The 24,491-nt window shown below is 50.1% G+C and overlaps 1 protein-coding gene across 4 annotated transcripts in view; it reads right to left on the minus strand.

Annotated features, from left to right (window-relative positions):
- Nucleotides 1-984: 984 nt before the first annotated feature.
- The window catches only part of Syne3 (spectrin repeat containing nuclear envelope family member 3), an 84,948-nt gene continuing 61,441 nt past the window's right edge, over nt 985-24,491 (minus strand). For all 4 annotated transcript variants that reach the window (XM_021179379.3, XM_029484594.2, XM_021179380.3 and 1 more), the window contains 7 exons: nt 22,655-22,816; nt 22,321-22,493; nt 21,729-21,858; nt 20,091-20,249; nt 16,216-16,365; nt 15,206-15,244; nt 985-8,116 (listed from right to left, as the gene is read on the minus strand). In XM_021179379.3, coding sequence (XP_021035038.1) covers nt 7,907-8,116; nt 15,206-15,244; nt 16,216-16,365; nt 20,091-20,249; nt 21,729-21,858; nt 22,321-22,493; nt 22,655-22,816 — 1,023 coding nt within the window. In that variant the 3' untranslated portion in view covers nt 985-7,906. The remainder of the gene's footprint in view (nt 8,117-15,205; nt 15,245-16,215; nt 16,366-20,090; nt 20,250-21,728; nt 21,859-22,320; nt 22,494-22,654; nt 22,817-24,491) is intronic.

Below are 24,491 nucleotides of genomic sequence, written 5' to 3' on the forward strand. Positions count from 1 at the left end.
GATGGTTGTGAGCCACCATGTGGTTGCTGGGATTTGAACTCATGACTGCTGGAAGAGCAATCAGTGCTCTTAACTGCTGAGTCATCGCACCAGCCCAGCTGGGAGCTTTATATCCTGATCTGCAAGCAACAGTCAGAGAGGAACTTGATTGACATGGGGCTTTTGAAACTTCAAAGTCTACCCCCAGTGACACACTTCCCCCAATAGGACCACACCTACTCAACAAGACCACACCTCCTAATCCTTCCCAAACAGCTATAGTAACTGGGGAACCAAGAGTTCAATGAGCCTATGAGGACCAATCTCATTCAAACCATTATGTGCAGCAAGGCAAAACTATATCTTCTACTAACCTTTTAGGGAGAGTTTCTCCATTGATCATTGTATGCATAATCGTGATTCAAAGCAGATGCATCATAGGAAGGGATAATAGGCCATCACAGAAATATCATAGGAAGATACTTCAAAGGGACATCATAGGAAGATGAAATAGGAAAGATGACTATATGACCTCATATGTCAATCAAAATGGAGAGCCATCTAAGTCCCGCCCCTAGGAACCAGCTCTTCCTTCCCTGGGAGCCCAGAAAGGAGGTTGAACAGTAACCATCCTCCTGTCAACCTGAGCATCTCTCACTCCTCTCTCTCTCTCTCTCTCCCTCTCTCTCTCTTTCTCTCCCTCCCTCTCTCTCTCTCTCTCTCTCTCTCTCTCTCTCTCTCTCTCTCTCTCTCTCTCTCTCTTTCTCTCTCTCCTGCACAATCACTTTGCATAATGTGATCTTGCTGCTTCTGCAGCTCTGCGTGAGCCTTATTTCCAATCTTTGATTAAGAGGCCAATACACAGCCCTAAGCTCAATCACCAGTAATAAGCTTGTCTAACGACAATGTCAAAATAAGCCAGCCATAATCTTGCTGCCTCCTCCCCCTTGTGCCCTCCCCAGCTAACTCCTGACTCAGAAAAAGGACTCGAAACCACACAGCATCTCATAGACCAAAATAGAGCTTTTTATTTCCAAACATAGAGCAAATACATTTTTTAAAAAACCATGAAGTAACAATGATAACACAAAATCGTCTTTCAGAAGACTGCTGCCACCAAAGCGGCAGGGACCGCCGCCACGCAACTTCACAACAGCACTGAGCAGGGACCCCAGGACTCACTTGGCTCTTCCCACAGAGCTGAGAGCTGCTGAGGCCTTCAGTCAGCTCTGGACTTGATATGAACCAAGATAACACCACACATGTTCCAAGACAGTGCTTTGGCTCCAAATCTGCCTGCCTTCCCAGAAAGCTGAACTTATCAAAAATTCATGTTTTATAATCACAGAGACTGTGACAAGGGGAGGTGGCCCCTCTGTACTGTTTACACAAAGGAAGACTTAAAACATTGAATTCGATTGCTCTAGCTACCAGAGCACACTTATGCAACACAAGGCACATGAACACACGCACACACACATGCATGAACACACATGCATGCATACACATGCACACACATGTATGCACACATGCACACATGCATGCACATACATGCATGCATGCATGCATACATACATACATACATACACACATGCACACACACGTGCCTTCCCTGTCCCCCTCTTCATCCCAGGAGCTCCAAAAACTTGCCCAGCTCCTGATCTTTGCTCTCCTGGAAGAATGTGACCCATGTACAGTGATCCTGAATTTGCCCCTGACATTGGTGGCCTGTGTGTTTCCAGCCCCTGCTCCTGGCATTCTGTCCTGATACTCCCAGCCCCCATTGGCAATGGAAGTCAGAGAGCTTGCTGCAGAGTAGACACAGGGGAGAAAGCCTGCAGCCCCTGCTCAGAAATGGCATCTTCCAATAGGCTAACCAGATGCTGGAGTAACAGTGACCTGAGGCCCGGAAGGGAAAGCAAAGCCACAGAGGATAAAAGCGAGTTCTACACAGTGGCAGAAAGCCTCCAGCTTGTGGCCAGTCACCCCTGGGTTCAGCACCTAAACATAGCTCTCAACTCTACAGCCCAGGGTCTCCAGAGTTGGGCTGTATTTCAGGCCCTTCCTTACTGGTCTCCTCTGCTCTCTTCCCTCAGAACTAGACAAGAGTCTACAGGCTCTGTCCCACATCCACACAGTGTCACCAAGAGTCCAGGTGGCCTGGTTGTTGAGCTAGCAATGACCATTCCACAAAGGAAGCCTGGGATCTCTTGGGAAGCCGACTCCCTCTACCATCGCTGTCTCCTGTGTTCAGGGATGCCTGGGTACCATCCTGTGAGCATCTATGATTTTACCATGGGAACCAAAAGGCAGGCAGGTGCCTGGAGAACACTGAGTCTTGTGGGCTGTCCTGTAAGGCTTGTGCTAGGAGACTCCAGGCTTGATTCTTCTGTTGTGTTTTTGAAACAACCCTGCCTTGCTCTTCTGTAAACGGAAGGCTTTCCTCTCATTCTTTGGGGCTAAGGAAGAAATGTCAGCTGATCAGAAGTCCTTTGGTTGCAACCTTGTACTGGAGAGGCTCCAAGGCTCTGTCTATTAGGTGATGGTGGGTCTCAGTGACCTGCTAGGAGGTCAGAGGCTGGTCTGAAAAAGCTATGGCTCTCTTTCCCTTTTCCAGGATTTGCTCCCAGGAGCTCCTTGTGGCTAAGAGTGGCTGAAAGTTATTGTGAACTTCCCAGAAGATCTGAACACAAAACAGGGTGGTGAGCTCAGTCTAGGCTCTGCAGGACAGGGGAGCGCTGCCTCTGTACTCCTAGGTTGGGTGTTCCACAAGCACACGGAAGGGCTCAGGAACTCCTTCCTGTCAGCTAACAGGGGCTGGCAGGCAGCACAGGGACTTCAAAGGGCCCCTATGTTCTAAAGGAGTATGAGACCCAGATGTGGAGCTCTGGGTGAACCTGGGATTCTTGTTCCAATAGTGGCTGATAACCTGGGTACCAGCCTGATCTCATCCACCTTTCTTCCTTCCTAAGAAAAACTGAATTTTACTGGAATGCCCTAAAGTTAACATGTGGGGTTGGCAGAAGATGCAGACAAGAATTTAGTTTTATGTGGGGGGCTAGGATTAGGTATTAGAGTGACAAGCAGGTACTTTCCCCACAGGACAAACTAGTAGTAAACACTTTAAGTACTTTGAGGACTAGAAAGTCCATTCAGGCTGGAGAGAGAGGGTGGCTCAATGGTCTGCCATGGGCACATTAAAGGAGGAAACGGCCCACATCTCTCCTCCATGCTGACCTGGCCAGAATACAGGCTAGGGTGAGGGGAACAGAGGACCTGCCACTGTAGGCTGAGCTCCCTGAGAAGGGAGACGGGATATGATCCCTCCTGGGATGTATCTGAAAACTTAGATGTCCACAGCCACAGACAGCTGTGGGCTCCTCCCTGGAAGGCCTCAGTGCTCAGGCACAGCCCAGCCCAAGGATCTACCTTGAGGCTTGTAGAGGCCCAGTCAGTGGGTTTCCTGTCCCTTGTGCTATGCCCAGGTCCTGACATTCTCCTGCCTCTGACCTTCTCCCACCCCCTCATCTGGCCTCCTCTGTAGCTCTCCTTGCCCCTCACAGACACAGCCATATTTAATTAGCAGGGGCTGTGAGGTTCCCTCCCACCTATCCCCAGCTCCCCCTCTGTCTCCACCATGGTCTTTGAGCTCTGGGTAGGTTGAGCAGCACCTGTGGGAGTGCAGATGAGCCAAGTCGTGGGCCAGGGCCCTAGTCTGTGCTCAGCATCTTAGACAGAACAGACACCTTCTCATCTAGGAGATCTGGAGGGCGGGGTCTACACTTTGTTTACCCAACATGTATGGCCCCAAGAAGGAACTTTAAGGGTTTGTTATATGGGATAGAATGAAGAGGAGACAGGGACACTTCCTCTGTCTTTCTGTCTGTCTATCTATTGTCTATCTCTATCATGTCTGTCCATCTATTATCTATCATCTATTGTCTATTTTCCCTTCTCTCTATCTTCTCTCTCTCCCACTCCCTCCCTCTTCCCTTCTTCTCTCTCATCTACCCCCTCTTCTTCCTATCTCCCTTTCTTGCTGTCCCCTTTCTTAAACAGTGATAAACTTAGACCCCCTTACACACTGAGTGTGCATTTGTAGCCTTCAGCCTTTGTGGTCTCTGTCTCTGCTCTCCTCTGCCCCCATTTCCCATCTGATTACCCGAGCCTGATTAGCTTAAGCACCAATTCTCAAGCTCTATTGATCTGCTCAGTCCTGGCTCCACTCTGCATAAAGAACAAAGGTCCCCCCAGCCTCTCTTGCTCTCAGGCAGCCTGAGCATCCTCACAGGGTGGCCCACACCCTTGGCACCCATTCTCCCAGCAGTAGCTCACTAAGATCCTGTCAATCTCCTTGTCCAGGCTGCAGAACGACCCCAGTTTCCTTCCTCTAAAGCCTCTTAGGACCCTGGTCCCACAGGGAAGTGAGGCCAATGGCGGAGGACTTCACAGTGGGGCTGAGCTCCAGGGTATATGGCAAGTCCCGTCTCTCAGAGCAGTGTGAGGATGGTGATGATGGGCTATCACCTACAGGGATGTGGCTGATGAGGTGATTCCTCAAAGAGCCACAGGCTAGCTCACAAGAAGCTAACCCCATCCCAGCAGAGCCGAGGGAGGAGCTGCTATTCATTTAAACTATTCCCAGAGCCATGAACACTGCAGCTTGGGGGCAATGACCCAGAGTCCTCGCCTCCTAGCGTGGGCTTCAGGGTCCAATAACCCTGGATTCAATTCTCACCAGGATGTGGGCAAGCTGCTTCATATCTTTAAATGCCTTGGTTTCTCAGCTCCCATTTAGGGGTGAAGAACTCTCAGGTTTGAATTGGGGCGGGCAGTGTGAGACTCAATGAAATGCCAGCTTTTCCGTGCCAGCCCCCCCGAGGACACCATTGCCTGTGTCTAGGGGCAGCCCCTCTGCCCTTTCTGCCAGTACCTCCAGGTCTTCATGATTCCCCTGCAGTCAGGACCACTAACTCCACTCATTCCGTCTGAGTTATAGACACACTCTCTGCCCCTAAAAGCACCAGTCTGATCTCAGAGGAAGGATGGGGCAGAAAAGGGCAGGAGGAAGCATACAGACCAGGGGGTCAATGGCACTGATACTATCAATGGATTCTCACACATCCACTTTCACGGGCTAACCTATGAGGGTTATATGTGAGGACTGTCTGCAGGACAAAGGAACAGGAACATGCACACACACACACACACATGCACTCACACATAAATGTACACACATACAGATGCATACATGCAAACACACATGTGCACACACACATACATTAACACATGCACTCACACATGCACATACACACACATGCACTCACACTGAAATGTACACACATACACACACATGCATACACACATGCACTCATACTCAAATGTACACACATACACACACATGCACTCACACATGTACACACACATGCATATGCACACATGTACATATATACACAAACATGCATACACACATGCACACAGAGGCAACACACACATGCACTCACACACACACGTATATCCACATTCACATACAAACACACATACATATGTATCTGTGCACATACATACATACATACACACACACACACTCTATACAAAAAGTCCTGATACACCTCTCCAGGGACACCTTCCAACTCTCTTTGATAACTGGCTAGGACACATCCCAGTAGCAGGTGTCTGCCCCCATTTTAAGCAAAAGAAGCTACGTCTGAAAAGCGCCCAGAAGTGGCTAGTCATATTGCAGCTATATTCATATGAAAGTAATAAAAATATCAGTCCCCTCTGTTAAAAAAAAAAATGTTACACAACAAGCAATCCACAGTGTCATTGTCGTTAAAAACACAGTCAGGTTCCCACCCTGCCCCCCCCCATCCAGGTATTGAAGTTTGACCCTCCCCAGTATTTATCAGGAAACACGCCCACATTCGTAGCAAACAGCTCTCCCCCAATCCCTCTTCAATTCAGGCCGTGGAACTCAGGACTTACACCTGCTAGGCAAGTGCTCCATCGTCGAGCCCTGTTCATTCTTCCTGGGAAGGAAAGTGTGAGGAGGTTTGCTCTAATAAACCTGGTATCACCTGAAGACTGTGGGAACCAGTCCGTTTCTGGCTGTCTAGGTTCTTGCTGTGTGGCTATGGGTGAGTTACTTCCCCTCTCTGGGCCTCAGGTTTTTTACTTTTGAAATGGAAACGTGGTTACAGAAGTATTGATGGCCCTTGCCACAGTTCTGATGGAGTTGGTGGACCTGTGGTCTTTCTTGGTGAGTGAGCATCAGGGCTCGGCTACCTGGGTCTAAGTGAGGTCAGGGTTCACCAGCCCCTGATTTCCCAGCAAAGTGGCCAGGTGCAGAGAGGGCTTTGTGACTGGGGTAACAGACCAAGTCAGGGTCACGAGCCCCAAGACACTGCTTTCCTGTTTGCTGACGTCCAACCTTTTCTGGGTACCATGCTAAGACGAAAGCTGCCCCTGGTACAGCCTGACGCCAGCTTGCATGTGCATCAGTGCGGTGACCTGGGAGTCCAGTCCCTCTTAGGGCTACAGTATTTGCTGTATTTAAAGTGCCTCTCTGGGTCTGTGACACTGATGATGATGAGCTAATAATGATCAGGCCTGCAAGCACACACACTCCAAAGGAGTGTGTAATTCCATCTGTAACAAGGGAGTGTTAAGTATTTTCTAGAGGTTAAAAAAAAAGTGTCAGTTTAGGGTGAACCTGATCCAGTTTTAAAGCACTTAGGAACCATCCCAGAATTCCCTGGCTATGTGTCCAGTCTTGGGCATAACCTGGAATCACCCAGATGCCTCCCACCTGTGCCTGGAGCTGCCTTTGCCTGCTCCTGCCTGGGGTCAGACTGTGAGCCATAGGCCCATGGGGGGATGTGGGACCTACCCAGCCTTGTAGACCCACCAGCCTGCACAGTTCCTTCTTGGAAGGGAAGAGAGGCCCCTTCAGATGGCCTGAGTTTCTCCTCTCTGCTTAACGTAGACTCTCCTGGCCTGGTGGGCAAGCATTTCCACTCTGCTCTCAGCTCATGCCCTAGGCTGCAGACAGCTCAACAGCTGTGTACAGTGGCACGGGCCTCCCAGGACTGACACAGGCCACTTCACCCTTGTGCATGAGAATAAAAAGTCAAGTTCATCTTTTTCTCTTTCCTGGAGAAAACATGCAAATAAAACCCAGCCACTTCTGAAGACGTGGGGTCGCAGTCATGGTCACGGTCACAGTCACGGGCATTCCTCCATGGTCTGTATTATCAGTGGCTGCTGTGCAGGGTTGGGTGCTCCGCACCACCATTTTGTGGTGCTCCACTGGGCTTCATCTTTACAGCTCTTCTGTTGCTCTCTTGGCATCCCTCTGGCACGCATCCTGTCTCACTGCTCTGGCTAAGCCAGTGGCCTGCCATCACGGCTTCTCTTTATCTAGCCCACGGCCCAAGTCTGTGCGACTTTAAAACTAGCCAAATACTCAAGTCCCAGGACTCCAATTCTGTGTGGCTATGGTAACCACTCAGAGGCTTCTTCAGCAACATCTGGATTTCTGGTTAACAGGCTGTCATCAAAGTAACGTGTGATTTTTTTTTTTCTGTCCCCCAGGGATGCCAGGAGGCTAAGGCACAAGTGCTACAAATCCCACTAGAGAAACCCACTGTCTTGGGCTTCCATAAGCACAAAGAGACATTGTATCTGAAGTTATCTACACTGAGCATGTACGGACATGGCATATAAAAATTCTGTACATATTCCCTAACCACACACAGTACACATTTTAGTATAAATAGACAGAAGCAGCATCGTAGAAAAAGGCAAGTTTGTTCTGGGAACAGAGGCAGCATTTGGTCTAAGGCTGCTCTGGGTGTCTGATCGGCTACTGGGTCCCCAGCAGCCAGCCTCTGAGGAACTGCAGAAGGTCACCTGTGCGCCCAGTGGGCTAGGTGGGCGGGGGGCCATTGTACCGAAGCATGAGCGCAAAGGAGCGGGCGAAGTTGTTGGCCAGGGCGCAGCTGCGCTCCTCCTCGCCGGCTGGCAGCAGGAACAGCAGCAGCAGAAAGAGCAGGAGCAACAGCTGCAATGGCAGCGCCACGCGGCACGCTTTCTGTAGGAGAGAGCAGGGACTCCGCCACCGCTTCTGCCTCCGACTCTGTGAACCAAAACGAGATATACGTGAGTACATAAGTGGCTAGGTGCCTCGGGGATTGGGGCTGGAGGACATGCTGGATCAACCACGTGACTGCGGCTCACTGTGACGAAGGGTGTGATGGGTAGTCTGGGGTGTCAATCTAGAGCCACAAACCTCTGAGCATGCCTAGGAGGGAGTTCTAGATTGTGTTGAGGTGGGCGGACCCAACCTAACAGCGGGTGGCACCATCTCATGGGCTTCCGGCTGAATAAAAGGGATAACATGATTAACCGAGCACCAGCATCCATCTTTCTCTGCCTCGGGACTGTGGGCACGGTGTGACCAGCCACCATCCCCATGATGGATGGTACCCTCGAACCTGCCTTTGGGTTCCTTTGTCAGGCATTTGTCGCAACAGTGAGACACATCGGCTAGGATGTGTAGCTGAGCTTAGCCGGCCACAAAGTTCTCCGCAGACTCCTGCGACCATTCAAGGGTTTGGAAGGAGTATAACAACAGAACAACAGATCTGGCCAGGGATGACAGAAATCCTTGCCTGGTGGACCCTCAAATGACAATGGCTTGCCTTGGAAAGCAAAATGTACTCAGTGGAAACCACACCTCAGGCTTCAACGGTTAATCTCTTCCTGGGCTAGGTAGGCCCGTGTGGTCCAAGGCCCTTGGGCAGTGGGACCGCACAGCTCCTCATCAGCTACACAATCACAAAGGTTGGTGGGTGGACCCATGTTGGACTGCTGAGGCCCAAAGGCCCTTGTGGTTGTCATTAACCATGGTTTCTTAGGAGGTGCACCATGTAGAGGAGCGGAAAACCTTGGGTTTGTGTTGATGGAGGTTGAGCCAGTATGTGGCCTCAGGCTGCTGACTCTCCCATAGCCTTAGTTTCGCTTCTGTAAAATGGGCAGAGGACAACCAGCCTCCCAGAGCAGTTGAAAGCATTCAGGAAGCCCATGAGGAGATGAACACACGAGGCCTTGGGTGGAGTGTGTGCATGTGTGAGAAGAGGAGCCTAGATGTTCTGAGCGGACTATTGGGGTAATGACCATGTTCACAGACAGGGGGCAGTGTCTCTGTGGTCACCTCCTGGGTACTGAGGGATAGGCAGATGACCAGAGCAGAGAATGACTGTTATTCAGCAAAGAAAGGATGGGAGCCTTGCCTCTGGTGGAGCCCTTCTCTCTTGGATGGCTTTGTGTGGGGCATAGGTATCACACTCTGCAGAGAGAGAGAGGCACTTGGAACCGACATGAGCTAGGACTGCCAATTTCCTTGTTGGCCCCTAAAGAGAATGTGTTAGGTGTGTGGGTGTGCATGTGCATGCACACACACTCAGTTCCAGGCTCCCTGGCTGGTATGAGTTTCTGAGAAGTCGGGTGGAGTCAGAGAGAGGAAGGCTGGGATGAAAAGGAAGGAAGCAGGCCATCTAAATAAACGAGTTCAAAAGCAGCACTTAGGGTTCTGTAGGTAGAGGGCAGATGGCATCAAGTGGGGTTGGAGGTCAGTCGGGGTCAGAGATAGCATCTCCGAGCAAAACCCGGCTATGTATTTAGCTGGGATCAGGGAAGAGACAAGTTTGATCTGATTGCTGAGCTGTGTAGGGGTGACGCCCAGGGAGGTCAATGACACCGCCTGCCCCAGCTCCAAATGGCCTTGCTGTCTATGGGACAGAGGAAGAGAGGCTGTGTAGAGTGTGTAGGGCCAGGCACATGAGCGTCCACTGCACCTGGCAGTCGGAGGCTTTTCTTTGTTGGTTTTGTTTGTTTTCGTTATTTAAATCTCCAAGAGGGAGCTATCCTCTACCATGAGAAGCCAGCCAATGCCTCCTAGGTCTGATACTACAATATCCCAACCCAAGTACCTGTTCAAAGGCAACCATTCCTCTTTCTACCAAGAAAGAAAGCAGTTGTCACCAAGGCCAGAGTAAACTCGACTGAAAAGCTTCTACAGAGGAGCTGGGGATGGCACCGCTCAGCAGGTAGAGTGCTTGTCCAGCATGCATGAAGCCCTGGGTTTGATTGCCCACACTGGGGAAACTGGCTATGGTGGGGTCCACCTGTCACACTGCACTCAGGAGGGAGAGGCAGGCTTAGAAACCTGGTTCATCCTCACAAACATAGCCTCGGCTATGGAAGACTCTTGGGAAGGCAGGGGGTGGGGGGAAGGATGGAGTGAGAGAGAGGAAGTGAAGGAGAAAAAAGCTGCATGAGGAGAGGCTGTGTCTTCAGTGGGGAAGAGGGAACAAGGACAGCGACCTCACAGAGAGAGGGGCAGATCGCTCCACATCTGGTTGAAGGGAATGGGGAAAAGTTATTTCTTTCTTTCTTTTTAAAGATTTATTTATTTATTTATTTATTTATTTATTTATTTATTTATTATAAGTACACTGTAGCTGTCTTCAGACACAGCAGAAGAGGGTGTCAGATCTCATTACAGATGGTTGTGAGCCACCATGTGGTTGCTGGGATTTGAACTCAGGACCCCTGGAAGAGCAGTCAGTGCTCTTAACCACTGAGCCATCTCTCCAGCCCCCAAAAAGCTATTTCTTGAGAATTCGAACCAAAAGCAGGGACTCCCCCAGATAGGTGGGCTAAATGTGTAGCCCAAAGAAAGCAAGAATGAAGAATGAAACCCAATCAGAAGCAGAGATTTCAACTTCCAAGATTCCCAGGTGAAGGTCACCTGAGTTGGTGGGGGAAGCGATTGTGAGTACTCCCTGAGTAGGGGGGTGAGGATCGTGAATACTCCCTAAATGTAAAGGGGGGGATCATGAGTACTCCCTGAGTGGAGGTGGGGTGGGGGGTGATCGTGAGTACTCCCTGGGAAAGCTAGACTAGGACAAAAATCTAAATTCCAGCAAGGTGAAAATAGAGGGGAAAAAAAAAAAAACCTTAGCAATACAATCACACAAAAACCTAATGCCATTCCTAGGTGGGTCTATATACCAAGAGCCCCACTGTGTGGTGTACCCAGGAAGCACCTGTGCCTGGCCCCTGCAAACCGCCCTGATTTGCCCTGGAAAACAGCAGCACCAGTCAGACCCGGCTTCAAGAGAAAAGGCCGTCTTCAGGGAGGGCGGCACCCCACTCCGGGCCACAGAAAGGCCTGAGGTGTGTCACAGCCCCGTCCCAGCTGCCATCCAAAAAAAAAAAAAAAAAAAAACCTACCATTTACGTGTCTGAGGGCTGCAGGCAAGCATCTGTTGGCACCAAGCTGGCTAACGCGTTGGCAGTACAAATTTAATAAATCTTAATTATTCTGTTTATGCAAACAAACAGACCAGAGCTGCTGACGTAGCTGGAGCATTAGATGACTGGAGAGCTGGCCGGAGTCAGGGAATGTGGAGAAGCAACCACGCATAAATCATCAGCCCAACACTGGGCGTCTTTCTTCCCCGTGGACAGAAAAGAATAAATACACAGAATGTTTTCAAGTTGGTGAGATTACAGCCTCTGCAGAAGCCAGGCTGGTCTACCTGGCTGGCTTCTGTGTATGCATGGGTATGTGCATGTGTATATGTGTGTGTGCACGTATGTGTGCACAAGTACGTATGTGCATAAGTGTGTGTGCATGTCTGTACAAGTATGCATGTGCATAAGTGTGTGCATGCATGTGTGTACATGTGTGTGCCTGCATGTGTGCACAAGTATGCACGTGTGTGTGTGTGTGTGCACATGTGTGTGCACAAGTATTTGTGTACATAAGTGTGTGCATGTGTGTACACATGTGTTTGGAGTTTTGTCACACTTGCATATACCTAACCACATAAATAACAAGAGGCAGACTATGAATTTCAGCTTTGAATGTCCCACAGAGACTCATCAGTTAAAGGACTGATCTCCTCGCTAGCTACTTGGAGGAGTAGAATCCTTAAGAAGCGGGGCTGCACATGGTTCATCTGTAAAGAACACTGTCTGCTCTTACAGAGGACCTAGGTTTGATTCCCAGTACCCACACAGCAGCTCACAACTGTAACTCCAGTTCCAGGGAGTTGGGTGCCCTCTTGTGGTCTCTACAGGTACTGCATGCTTGTGGTGCAAACTTGTGTGCAGGTGAAACACAAAAGTAAACAATAAGGGTAAAAGAGGTGGGGGCCCTTCCCTCTTGATAAGCTGATTTCCTCAAGCATTCTGTAACAGTAACTGAAAGCTGACTAACACAAGACGTCTGTCACTGCTCTTTCCGCTCTTGGAAGAAGTAGGGAGCGTGTCTACAGACATGTGAAGCCCTCATATACACTCATATACAGGACAATTGAGAGCCTCCAATGTACCAGTTAACAGGAAGGAAGCTCTTCCTGGACTTAGTTCTGTGGACTTCCTTCATGGGAAGATCATGGTTTTTGCCAAATGTCACACACACACCAGTGACGGAGTCCGGACTTGAAGTCAGAGCATAAAACATCAGTTCTCAAAGTGTGGTCCCTGAACTGGAAGTGTGAGCAATATGTGGGGATGTCAGAAACACGGATTCATGAATTATCCAGAGCAGTGGATCAGGACCTCAGAGGGGTTGGGCGCAGCCGTCTGGGCTCACAAGCCACCCCATAGGTCGTCTCTGAGTCCCAAGCTGCCATGAATGGCTTCCTTCATTACAGGAGGCCAAGGCTCACTCACTGGCTTAGAAGGAAGCCAGCACAGAAGCCAGACTATTATATGCCTATGTGTTTGAATCAGTGTGGACACACAGAAAGAACCTGCTGGTTTGTCCACTCAGCAGAACAATGGCTATCATCTCCTGGCTGTAGTTCACCAGGGCTAATTGTTGAACCTTGGGCCTCATGGCTGCTGCTCTTCAGAGCCTCCTGACCCAGAGACTGTCAACCCCAGTTCCACATAGATGTCCCTGGCACTGTGCACACAGCCAGGTGCTCACATGCTAGGATGGCATACATCACTCTCTTGTTGGTTGGTGGGATTTGAGCAACTTAATCGGCATTCTGCACAGAATCAGCAATGACTCCGTATTGACAAAATAAATGAAATGACTGAAAGGAGAGGCAGTTAGAAGGCACCATGGCTAGACCAGGGATCCAGATGTAACTAACACTTAGAACCTTTCTGACGGGGGTACGTGTGTGTCATGTCACAGCTAGGAATGTGGTCCAACACAAAACTATAAACAAACAAAATACTGTAAGGGGTTTTTTTTTGAAGAAGAAGAAGAAGAGGAGGAGGAGGAGGAGGAGGAGGAGGAGGAGAAGGAGAAGAAGGAGAAGAAGGAGAAGAAGGAGAAGAAGGAGAAGAAGGAAGCCACAGCGGTAACAGCTCTTTGTAACTTTGTAGAACATAATGTTATGTTTCAGTGACTAAAGGTTGGTTGCCCCTGATCAACTCTGGCCTAGGGTGCATGGATGTGGACTCTCAATCATGGAGGGGCTTAAACTGCAGCAACCATAGGCAGATTGAACACTGATCTTGGGACTTCCATTTCCTCCAGGGGCCACCAGGCCAGGCAGTAGGGGTCACATGCCCTTTCCTGACACCTCTGCACTCCACAAAGTTCACATCATTCTGAATTAGGGCAAATCCTGGGCGAAACACACCCCCTTCAGCACGCTCTGGCTTCACAAAAGCCTTCAAATTCATCCACAGAGTAAATGAAGCCAGTGTGGGCACTTCCATTTCACACATCACGAAAGACGTGGGAAGACCTAAGGCAAGGCCAGCTGTCCAAGGCCACAAAGCTGAAAGGCCCAGGGCTCAGCCTTGGTCTCCCAAAGCTGCCAGAGGCCAGGATTGAACCCAGGGTATCCATACCAGGGATGCTGACTCTGGGGCACGAGGGATCTGAAGTGACGCTGGATCCTTTGAACCAGACTGGGCTGTGGACTCACGTTATTAGGGTCAATGTTTGGCAAGAAAACAGTGGTAACACTGGGGACAGTAAGGGACAGGATTGGGGAGACCGTCCAGGCTCCAGGGAGGCCTCCAAGGCACCCTGTGAGACAGTAAAGCATTAGGTGCTGAGGCCTGATGCCAGTTAGCAGTCACATGCTGGTGGGCACATCCTGTCTCCATGATGTTCCCTTCCTCGGGCTTAGAGCTGGGTTAAGGAAGCTATTCCTTGTGAGTGGCAGAGTGCATGGAGATGCCCAGCCACGACTGTCCAGGCTTGAGTTGCAGATGTCCCCACAGAGTGGTGGTTTGGACAACTCGATCCCTAGGTGGCTGTCCCTATTAGGGGAGGTTACAGAGACTATGAGAGTTGGAGCCTAGCTGGCTGAAGCTTATGCCCGGGTCTCAGTACTCAATTTCCCCCTCCCCCCCTTCCTCCCCACCCCTTCTCTCTCTTTCCCTCCCCCTTCCCCAGCCTCTCCCTCTCCCTTCATTGCTAGTTGGTCAGGAAGTGAGCGGGCAGCCATCCTCTGCCACAGGCTCCCAAAACAACGACTTACTGCCCAAGCCCATGAGTCTAAAGATCATGGGTGCATTCTCTAAAACCCGAGCACCTTAAACAGCACTGCAAAGAGAACTGAGGCCACTGAGCACCAGTCCTGACACCCAGAGCCTAGGCTGTGTCATCTGGTATGACACCTGGTGTCAACTTTAGGGGTGCCACCTAGAGGGCAGGAACTGGCACTGTTCTCGCTTTCACCGTGACCAGTACGGGAAGAGCCAAAGTGTCTCAGTGGGCAGCAGTGGGCACAGCCTGTCTGGCAGAACAAAGGACTCCACCACCCTTTCTAATGAGTCCCCTGGGGCCAAAAAGGCCACAAGATCTATTTGCCTGGGATAGTCCAGGCTCCTGGGCCAGTCCTGGTTTACATCTGCTGTCACAGGTATAATCAGTGCAGCATTCAGTCTCTCTCCAGAGTGTCCCGAGGTCTGGATGACAAATCCAGGGTCCTTCTCGGTCTCACGTCAAGGCTAAGTCATCTACACACACTTCAATCCCTCCCTGAGCCTGGGGCTTCCTGAGAACATACACCTCGGGGGCCCAGCCCATTACAGACCAAAGCGGATTCTCCATCCGAGCTCTCCAGCTCTCCCGGAACCTTCTAGAAAACCCAGACACCCTGCACCAGAGTCACAGGCTCCTAGCCTTGCACATTCTCTGCCCTCTAGCTGTGTGGAACAGATGGCAGACACGTACCTTCTGGAATGCAGTCAGCTCCCCCGGAGAACTCTCAGTCTGTTATTTTAGGGAAGGGAGAAGAAATGGGGTTTAAAAAAAAAGTCAGCTAGGCGCGTAAAACTTAAACCCCAACAGAACCCCCGTAACAGAATATTCATTCTGTCAGGGGAGTATTTCGTTCAAACTGCCGGTCATCTGGACAGCCTGCACCAGCAGGGGATCCCATTTAATGAGCTTTTTAACACACTTCAGGTCCAGGTGGCACTGTCTGGATGGCCTTGGCCAGGGCTCGGGATGTGGTCTATATGGCCTGGGCTGAGCTGACACCTAGTGGCCAACCTGGAAATTGCAGAGCCAAAAAAGCCCGGCTTGCCTCAAGCTGTGGCTGAAAGTGGGGTCCAGGGAGCCACCCACTCCTTCCTGGACCTAGGACACTTAACTTCTTTGTCTCGCTTTGGTCACCAGATCCTCTCCTACATGGGCAAGTTAGGAGGCCATAGTTAACCATTAACCAATGGTTTTCGTAGGGACAGGAGGACCAGGAGATAAAAGGGCTAGCTAGGCCAAGGTCAGAGGAAGAGAGGAGCTGAGGCTCAGGATTCAGTTCCCTATGGCATCCCCATGGCAACACCACGCCCCAGTGAAGGGCTATGTGACCCTTCTAGCCTTGGGGTTAGGGGTGGGACTCAGCTATTCCCTCTGGAGTCTGGGGGGCAGCTATTCCAGCAGAAGGTGGTTCTAGGACCAAATGGGAAATGATGTAAAACTGTAACACAGAGGGAGCAAGACATCTTCATGTACTAAGCAGGAGTCACTGCCCTTAGTCATAGGCTCCATCCTCCCTGGGAGGTAAGATGGATAAATAATATTACAAGAACCTGAGAGCCAAGAGTGTCCCTCACCTCCTTTAAGCAGCCCCAGTGGCCTGATAATATGGACACGCAGGAATGAACATGCATAGATGCAATTCTGTCTCCCCGAGACATGGTTGCCTCCTGGGACCCCCAACCTTTCGCCCCAGCACCTACCAGCAGGTGGCCAGAGTCCTTGAGCTTGGACTTATACAGCATCCACTGGTAGCGCAGATCTTCCAGCTCGTTGGAGGGGTCCCTTGCCGGCCCAAGACGAAGCAGGTTCTCAAAGAGGTGCTGGCCTTCTGGGATTCGGGCTTCCAGCTCCTGAGAGAGAAGGTGGCATCATGCCACAGCTGCCCGGTGGCTCAAGAACCCCACCTGGCTGGTAAGGATGCCAATCAAGGGCCCCATGAAGCATGCTGGGAGATGTGGGCAGGGCCCGTAATATGAGATTCTCATCCATGCAAGTTTTTAATAAAGGGTTTTTAGGGATGGAGAGATGGCTCAATGGTTAAAAGTTATGGCTGTTCTTTCAGAAAACCTGAGTTCAGTTCTCAGCACCCAAATGTTGATTCATAACTATTTTTAACTTTAGTCCCAAAGACTCTGATGTCCTCTTCTGGTCTCCAAAGGCACCAGGCACAGATGTGGCACATAAGGGCACAGACATTCATGCACATAAAACACTCATATACATAAAATAAATATTCTTTTTAAAAATGGGCCCTAGACGTATTTATTTTATATGCACGAGCATTTGCCTGCCTATATCTATGTGCATCATGAGTGTGCCTGATGCCTACAGAACTGGAGCTATGGATGGTTCTGAGCCACCATGTGGATGCTGGGAAGGAAACCCAGGTCCTCTCCAAGAACAACAAATGTTCTCGACTACAGAGCCATCTTTCCAGCCTTGCATCCATCCAGAATGTCAGAGAACTCCCAACAGGCAGAATGGCAGTGAGGCTGTTACTCCCAACACTGACAAACTGGGGTCACAAAAGGTTTGTCACAGTGGTCGCCATGATAAAATAATGATCACTGAGAGATGACACTGCTGGCATTTGAGACTGCCAGCGTTGATGCTCAGTCACATAAGCTTTATCTGTCTAAGAAGACCACAGCTTTCCCCTAGGGTGACATTTCCTCTTCCCGGGAGTTCTGACAGATGCTGTGATGTGGGGTGGATCAGGGGTCCACAGGCTGGAGCCTAAGCTTCAATCCCAGCTTTGGACCCTGGCTAAGCTATTCAGAACCCACCCCGGTGTAGGATAGACTGGAGGTCATTTTTGATATGACTGGAATAGAGGGTGGTGAGTGGGTGGGTGGACTTGCTGGTGATATGCGGCTCCCTCCGTGGGATAAGCCATTCACTGAGAACACGGGGTGACATTTAAAGCCAGCAACGGACTAACAAACAGGGGCAGCGAGTAAGGACAGAGTAAGGGGTGGAGTCACAGCCTCCACAGCAGAGCACTTGCCTAGCATAATCCAAACCACCACAAACCAAGTAAAGACACCACAGAAGCCCCAGACATGGACGAGGCCTGAGAAGGGAGGCCTCTGTCCAGACTTCCTTTTGCTCTTAGGATTTTTGACAACCTAGGGGGAATACCACCAGCTTTGAAGCTGATATGTTTCTGCAGCCTCACAAGGATAAGGCAGCCAAAGCCTGGCCTTGGCAGAGGCAGGGACTTATTCTCTTTGTAGACCAGATGCCTGCAGACTTGTTCTCAGAGTACATAAGTGAATCTGGGCCTTGAGTGTACTTATAACCGAGTTCCAGGTCATCTCAGTGGCCCTTGAACGTGGACTCAATGGCCCAAGAATCATAAAGCCCCCATTTTTTTTGGTAATAGCAAACAAAATCATCTCTGGAGGAAGAGATTATCCTAAGTTCCAAATTAGTCTTACGTATATTTTGTCCAGGACAAAACGTAGCCGCCCAACAATACTCGACACCAAGAATGAAAAGCAAACCTATATAAGAGAAATGCTCCTAGATGCCTGGAGGTAGCAGAATTATTTGTCAATGCAGTCACGGTAGACTACAGTCTAAAAGTTAAAAGACACGCTTAAACATTTCATCAAGGATGTGAGGGAAGCCAAAGAAGGCAGCCAACCAGACCAACCGGAACCAAGTAGAACTTCCAAAACCAATCATTACAACAACCAGTGTTAAGAGCTTAACAGAAATGCAGAAGAGTGAATAAGACACAGATAGAAATGGAAGGTGAATCAGAAAAAATATTCAGAATTCAACATTCTGAGTCACAGGTGAAAGACACACAAAAGAAACAAAGGGAAAAAAACCACACACACACAGTGTGTGGGATGCAGATGACAGTGACATTTAAGACAAGGAGAAAAAGGTATCAAGGAAAAGGTAACATTTTAAAAGGTTGTCAGATATTTTTCCATAAAGGGCTACACTGAAAATACAGTTCAGATGATTGCCGAGCAGGGTAAGTAAGAAGAAACCTGGACTCTAACATCAGACTGAGATTTCACACAAATAAGGGAGAGAAGACTCGGAGCGGACTTGATTAGGGAGGTCTTCCCTGTACAACGGCATAGGCTTGAACATCATGCTAAAATCTTTCACCAGGGGGTCAAGGTCACACTAGTGATTGTGTTGGGTCCTGGCTACCTGCAGATGGAGACTTGACCTGGGTGAAGGCCCCACCAGAAAGGAGGCCACGGAGGAAGTTGCTGCCGCAGTCAGGTGTACAGCAAAGGCAGAGGGCATCTGAGAAATAGACTCGAAAAAGGTCTGGTGACTTCTATGGGTTGAATGATTGTCCCATTCCAAACTCATGTGGACTGTATTGGGGGATGGGACCTTTGAGAGATGACCTGGTCTGAGAGTGGGATGAACAACTCTCGGGGATGGGTAAGACTAATACTGTCACAAAGAAAGACCCCCTTTTAAGGAACCCCCATTGCCTCTGGGCCTCCTCCATCTTTTGACCGTATTATGAAACAAGGAAACCTTGCAAGGTTCTGGTACTTGGACTTTCTGGACTTTGGAAGGTGAAATTCCTGTTTGCTATAAATGACTCAGTCTGGAGTATTTTTGTTATAGCAGTATATAATACAGCATTATAGCAGAAACAGACTAAGACAGTGACTAATCAGATAGCACAGAGTAGAAAGTAGTGGTAGACTGCATACAAGTGTCCGATTCCCCCCTCCCCCACCCCACCAATACCTTCACATCATGTGATGGAGTCTGTTTTCCCCTTCCTTGAACCCCAGACAGCCTGCTGACATCCTTTGTACAACACAGAAGAATCTGTGTGAGCTAGTATGTGACATAAGCCTCTGGTCCCTGACCGAGGCACCCAAGGGCCTTGACCCTTCCTGCGTGCTTCCTGACAGTCTGCAGCCACCTGGAGCAGTCTAGGCTGTCCCACACAAGAATGAGACAGGCATAGTCCATGCCATTCCAGACCCCCACCAGAGCCACTTAGCTGCCTCACATCCGATAAAAGATCAGGTTGCCCGGCAGTGGTGGTGCACACCTTTAATCCCAGCACTTGAGAGTCAGAGGCAGGTGGATTTCTGAGTTCAAGGCCGGCCTGGTCTACAGAGTGAGTTCCAGGACAGCCAGGGCTACACAGAGAAACCCTGTCTTAAACCCTCTGCACACACACACCCCAAAAAAATCAGGTTTCCCAGCAGATGTGTCTTGACCCCAGAACTGGCAGAAACAAGGGTGAGCTCAAATACCTAGTGTCAAAATCATAAGTTAAATAATAGGTGTTGTTGTAAGCAAATCACTATCATGGTGGTTTATGGCAGCTAACCAGTTCAAAAGTGGTGATATTTTTCCAATAGATATAAGGTAGGATTGATAGATTCATGTATGGATACATGCATGCATGCATGGACAGATGCAAGAAGTTAATTCTAAAATATTTGAACAAAAAAAATTTAAATATTACTTAGATTCAGGTTGGCTCACAAACTACTATTAAGTATGAAGTCCTTCATTTGAGGAAGCCCCGATGGCATGGACACCATTAAGGTTACTCCTTGAGACAGACCTGCAGCTTCACCTCTCTGGTCCTCAAGTCCTTGGCTGTGGCCGCTCTCATTGTGATGATTCTATGTAGCTTGGAGTTTTCTGCCTGCAGCCACTGTTCAAAGTCCCTCAGGAGCTGGGGATGATCTTCAGGGAGGTCGTGTCCTTCCAGTGGGTTTGCCTGCAGGAAGGCATATGGCCAGAGGTGAGAAAGGCTTGCTGACCGTGTGTCTGGGGACTCTACCACAGCAGAAGGATGAAGATGAGGACAGAAGACCCAGGGGGACATGGGAGAGGTGCAGAGGGACGAAGAGCAGTCTCTAGTCATCCACATTTAGGGTACCCTTCACCATTACCTCTGGGCATCTCTCACCATCACCTCTCTGTAGTTCCAGAAGTTATCACCATCCTTGACCAAAATGCCTACCCAGTGGCCATCCACCCTCCATGTTTGTAGAGATGTGGACAGAGTGAAATAAAACCCAGTCCAGCTAAGTCCTTTTCTGTCCCTTGGTGGGTCCTCCCTCTTCCCCCATGTGGCTGGAGAGCCCAGGGTTCCAGTTCTCTGGGGTCCTGAAGGTTGAGCTGCCTCCCCCCTCCTCTCTCTTTCCCTCCCCCTCTTCCTCCTCTTCCTTCTCCCCTTCCTCCTCCTCCTCTCTGCTGGAGCCTGCAGCTGCACCTCAGCTCCCTCTCAGTCTCTGTATACACTGTCCCCTCTACTGAGAACATGCCTGTGGTGGTTTGAAGGATAGCTCATATATTTGGATGCTTGGTTCCCAGGCAGTAGAACTAATTAGGAGTATAACCTTATTAAAGAAACTACCAAAGGGGATGGACTTTGAGGTGTCAAAAGCCTATGCCTTTTCCTGTTAGCTCTCTCTGACTCATACTTGTGGACCAAGATGTAAGCTCTCAGCTACTGCTCTGGCATCTGCCTGCTTGCTGCTACCATGCTTTCTGCCATGACAGTCATGGACTCAAAGGTTCTGGAACTGTGAGCCCTCAATAAATCTGTTGTTTTTATAAGTTACCTTGGCCGTGGTGTTTTGTCATGGTAATAGAAAAGTAAGACAATGTCCCCACTTCCCTCCCTCTTCTGCTCAGACTTGGGGGTTCAGCTGATATTTCATCCACACTAGAAGGGCTTACTCACCCCAGACTTGAATATAACATCCTACCCAGCATCAGCACATGCCTTTTAAAAACCTGCTCAGCTTCCAGGACCCCACTGCCATGTCTCTCATACTGTATTCCAGAGCCCGGCAGCACAGACCATCTGCTGGGGCTTGGCAGCAATGCAGAAGCAGGCTACCAGGTCAGGACCTGTATCTCTGATCTGTTTGCTATCTGGGGTAATTTTTTTAACCTCTCCCAATATGAACTGCTGCAGGGGTTCAGAGAAATGAGGGGCAGCCTTGTCTTGGGGTGTTCCTGACCTTCTGGTGTGATCTGAGACCTCTAGATGTTAGATCCTCAAGACTCTCAGTCCTCCAACAATTGACTGCTTCTGAGGTCACATCAGGGGACAGTAACAAGAAAGCAGATACATCCCATGAGCTGAGCATGCAGTCCAGGGCAGGAAGGGAGCTGTGCTGGAGGCCCCGACCTCCTCTTGGCATTGGATCTGACCTTTTCCCCAAAGCCTGGAAGACAGACTCACCCTGTGCCGTCTCCTGGGAATGGGGTCCTGAGGGTTGATGAGAAAGCCGGCCTTCGGGATGTTGTTGGTGAAAACCTGCTTCTTTCCCGTGTCCACCTCTGTCCTCTGCAGCTGCTGGTTTCTCATGAGACTGGGGAGACAAAGACACTTTCTCAGGGCAGCCGCGGGATGAGTATCCATCGGTCCCAGGAGAAGCGACCAGACAGGGGTACCAAGAAGGACAGGAAACTCCTGGGATTCACTTAGCAGCCAGCCACCTTTGGAGACCATCAGAAGGCTTCTCGGGCATGTTCATGCCATCTCTTATTTTAAACCCACCTTACCACACCAGGAAGGTACGTATACCTATCAATGCAGGTAAAGAAATACGCTCAAGTAAGAACAGGCTGGAGGCTAACTCCCTAGTGAGGGATGGATGATCTCAGATCCTCCGACCTCTACCAGAATCACTAACTGGGCCAAAGGTAAGGAAGGTCCCAGGTTCCTGGCACCATGCCTGGCCCACAGGCTAGCTGCAGCCATCTGCTCCAGGGACCCCAGGAGGTAAGGAGGCATGGTGTGAGACAAAGTGGGAAGCAAAAAAGACCCTCACCTCAGCATGTTCTCCTCTAGCAGCCGCAGGGCCTGCCAAGACTCCATCAGCTTCCTCAGCTCCTCCTGGACCATGGCTGCCCCCTCTGGGGAAGACTTCTTCATCACAAGCTGGCCCAGTGCTTGGAGCAGGGACACCTGGACCTCTTTCTCTGGGATTTCAGACAGCAGCGTCTATGGGAAACATGAGTGAGCATGCGAACACCCCCCCCCACACACACACACACACACGTTGAGGCACTGATCTGGGGAGGAGGGAGTCACTGTACCCCTGTATGAGGGTCATCCCAAATGCTGCAGGGGAATATGGCTGGAAGAACAAATCGGCACCTTACCTCGAGTCCAGCCTCTTGGGACTCAGCATCCCACAGACGCACATCCCCTTGGTGTGACTCCAACGTCTGTGTGGCCATGGTGATCCATACCTGCAGCTCCGACAGCCTGTGACTGAAGGTACAATGTTCCCGTACGTTCTGCTGACACCTGTCCACGAAATCCTGGGGCACAGCCAGGAGGGCGGGGAGATCTGAATGCTTCTTCTTTTTAAATTTAATTTATTTTTTACCTATTCACTTTACATCCCACTCACTGCCCCCTCCTGGTCGCCCCATCCCAAAATCCTTCCCGTGAATGCTTGAGGCAGACTCCACTGCCACCCCAATTCTGCAAGGCCCCTAGATCTGGCTTTACTCAATCTACCTCACCAGGAACCTTGCTGGCCAGTCTCCCCTCTACATGGTATAGACCACGTCTGCCCTAAATACTTCTGACCCTGTCTTGTTTCCACAGAGACTCCCAAGCATAGTTGAGGGTGGGGCTCCCATCCACTGTGGTGCTCTGTGAATTTGGGAAAACCAGAGGTAGGAATTTGGTAAGGTTGGGCACAGATGTAACATCTGACCCAGCTGTGGCTCATGTTTCCCAGAAGAGCAAAATGCTGTCTCTAAAAGGCACACGGATATCACTGTCATCGCTCCAAATCAGAAGCCATCCACAAAAGTAAAATGGAGGACACAGGGCGTAGCTCAGTGGTAGAGCCCTTGCCTGGTGTGTGTAAGGCCCTGAATTCGGTCAGCATGGGGGTTAGGGTGGAAAGGCTTATGGTAGAACATCCGCTCGACAGAATATTATACGGCAGCGAGAACAGCCCCAGAAGCTGCTGCAGAGACTTAAAACTGGTCAAAGCTGCCGGGCATGGTGGTGCACGCCTTTAATCCCAGCATTCAGGAGACAGAGGCAGGCAGATTTCTGAGTTCGAGGCCAGCCTGGTCTACAAAGTGAGTTCCAGGACAGCCAGGGCTATACAGAGAAACCCTGTCTCAAAACAAACAAACAAACAAACAAAAAAACCCAAAAAACAAAAAACTGGTCAAAGCTTAAGTGAGGGTTGAGTACTCACTTCCAAATGGAACACTAATATGAACCCCCTGTGGTGGTTTGAATGAAAGGGGCTACTACAGGCTCATGTATTGTTCCCCAGTTTGAAGTGTTTTGAAAGATCAGGAGGTGTACTCTTGTCGGAGGAGGTGTGTCCTTGTCAGAGTGGGCGTATCCTTGTTGGAGGGGGTGTGTATGGGCTATGATGGATGCAAGCGCGCGTGCGAGCGCTCTCTCCTCCTCCCCCCCCCTCTCTCTCTCTGCCTGCTGTCTATGGGTCAGAATGTAGCTCCCAGCTACTGCTCCAGCACCATGCCTGCCTATGTGTCGCTATGCTCCCTATCATGATGATAATGGACTAAGTCGTAAGCAAGCTCCCCCCTCCCCAAAATGCTTTCTTTTATAAGAGTTGCCTTAGCCGGGCGTGGTGGCCCACGCCTTTAATCCCAGCACTCGGGAGGCAGAGGCAGGTGGATTTCTGAGTTCGAGGCCAGCCTGGTCTACAAAGTGAGTTCCAGGACAGCCAGGGCTACACAGAGAAACCCTGTCTCGAAAAACCAAAAAAAAAAAAGAGTTGCCTTGGCCATGATGTCTCTTCACAGCAATAGGACAGCGACTAAGGTACGCTCCTCCTCAAGGATTGGGGATAATCACGGAAGATGGGGTAAACGAGGGTGCTTCGACATGACACAGCTGGTGTAAGCAACTGCAGTTACCGGTACAAAACCAAGCCAGTTTATACTACCGCTGGGGATAAGGGAGGGGCTCATGAGACCCCGCCCCTAACAAGGGGCT

Source organism: Mus caroli, unplaced genomic scaffold (assembly GCF_978045245.1).
Source record: "Mus caroli unplaced genomic scaffold, Mus_caroli_1 scaffold_14, whole genome shotgun sequence".
NCBI lineage: Eukaryota > Metazoa > Chordata > Mammalia > Rodentia > Muridae > Mus > Mus caroli.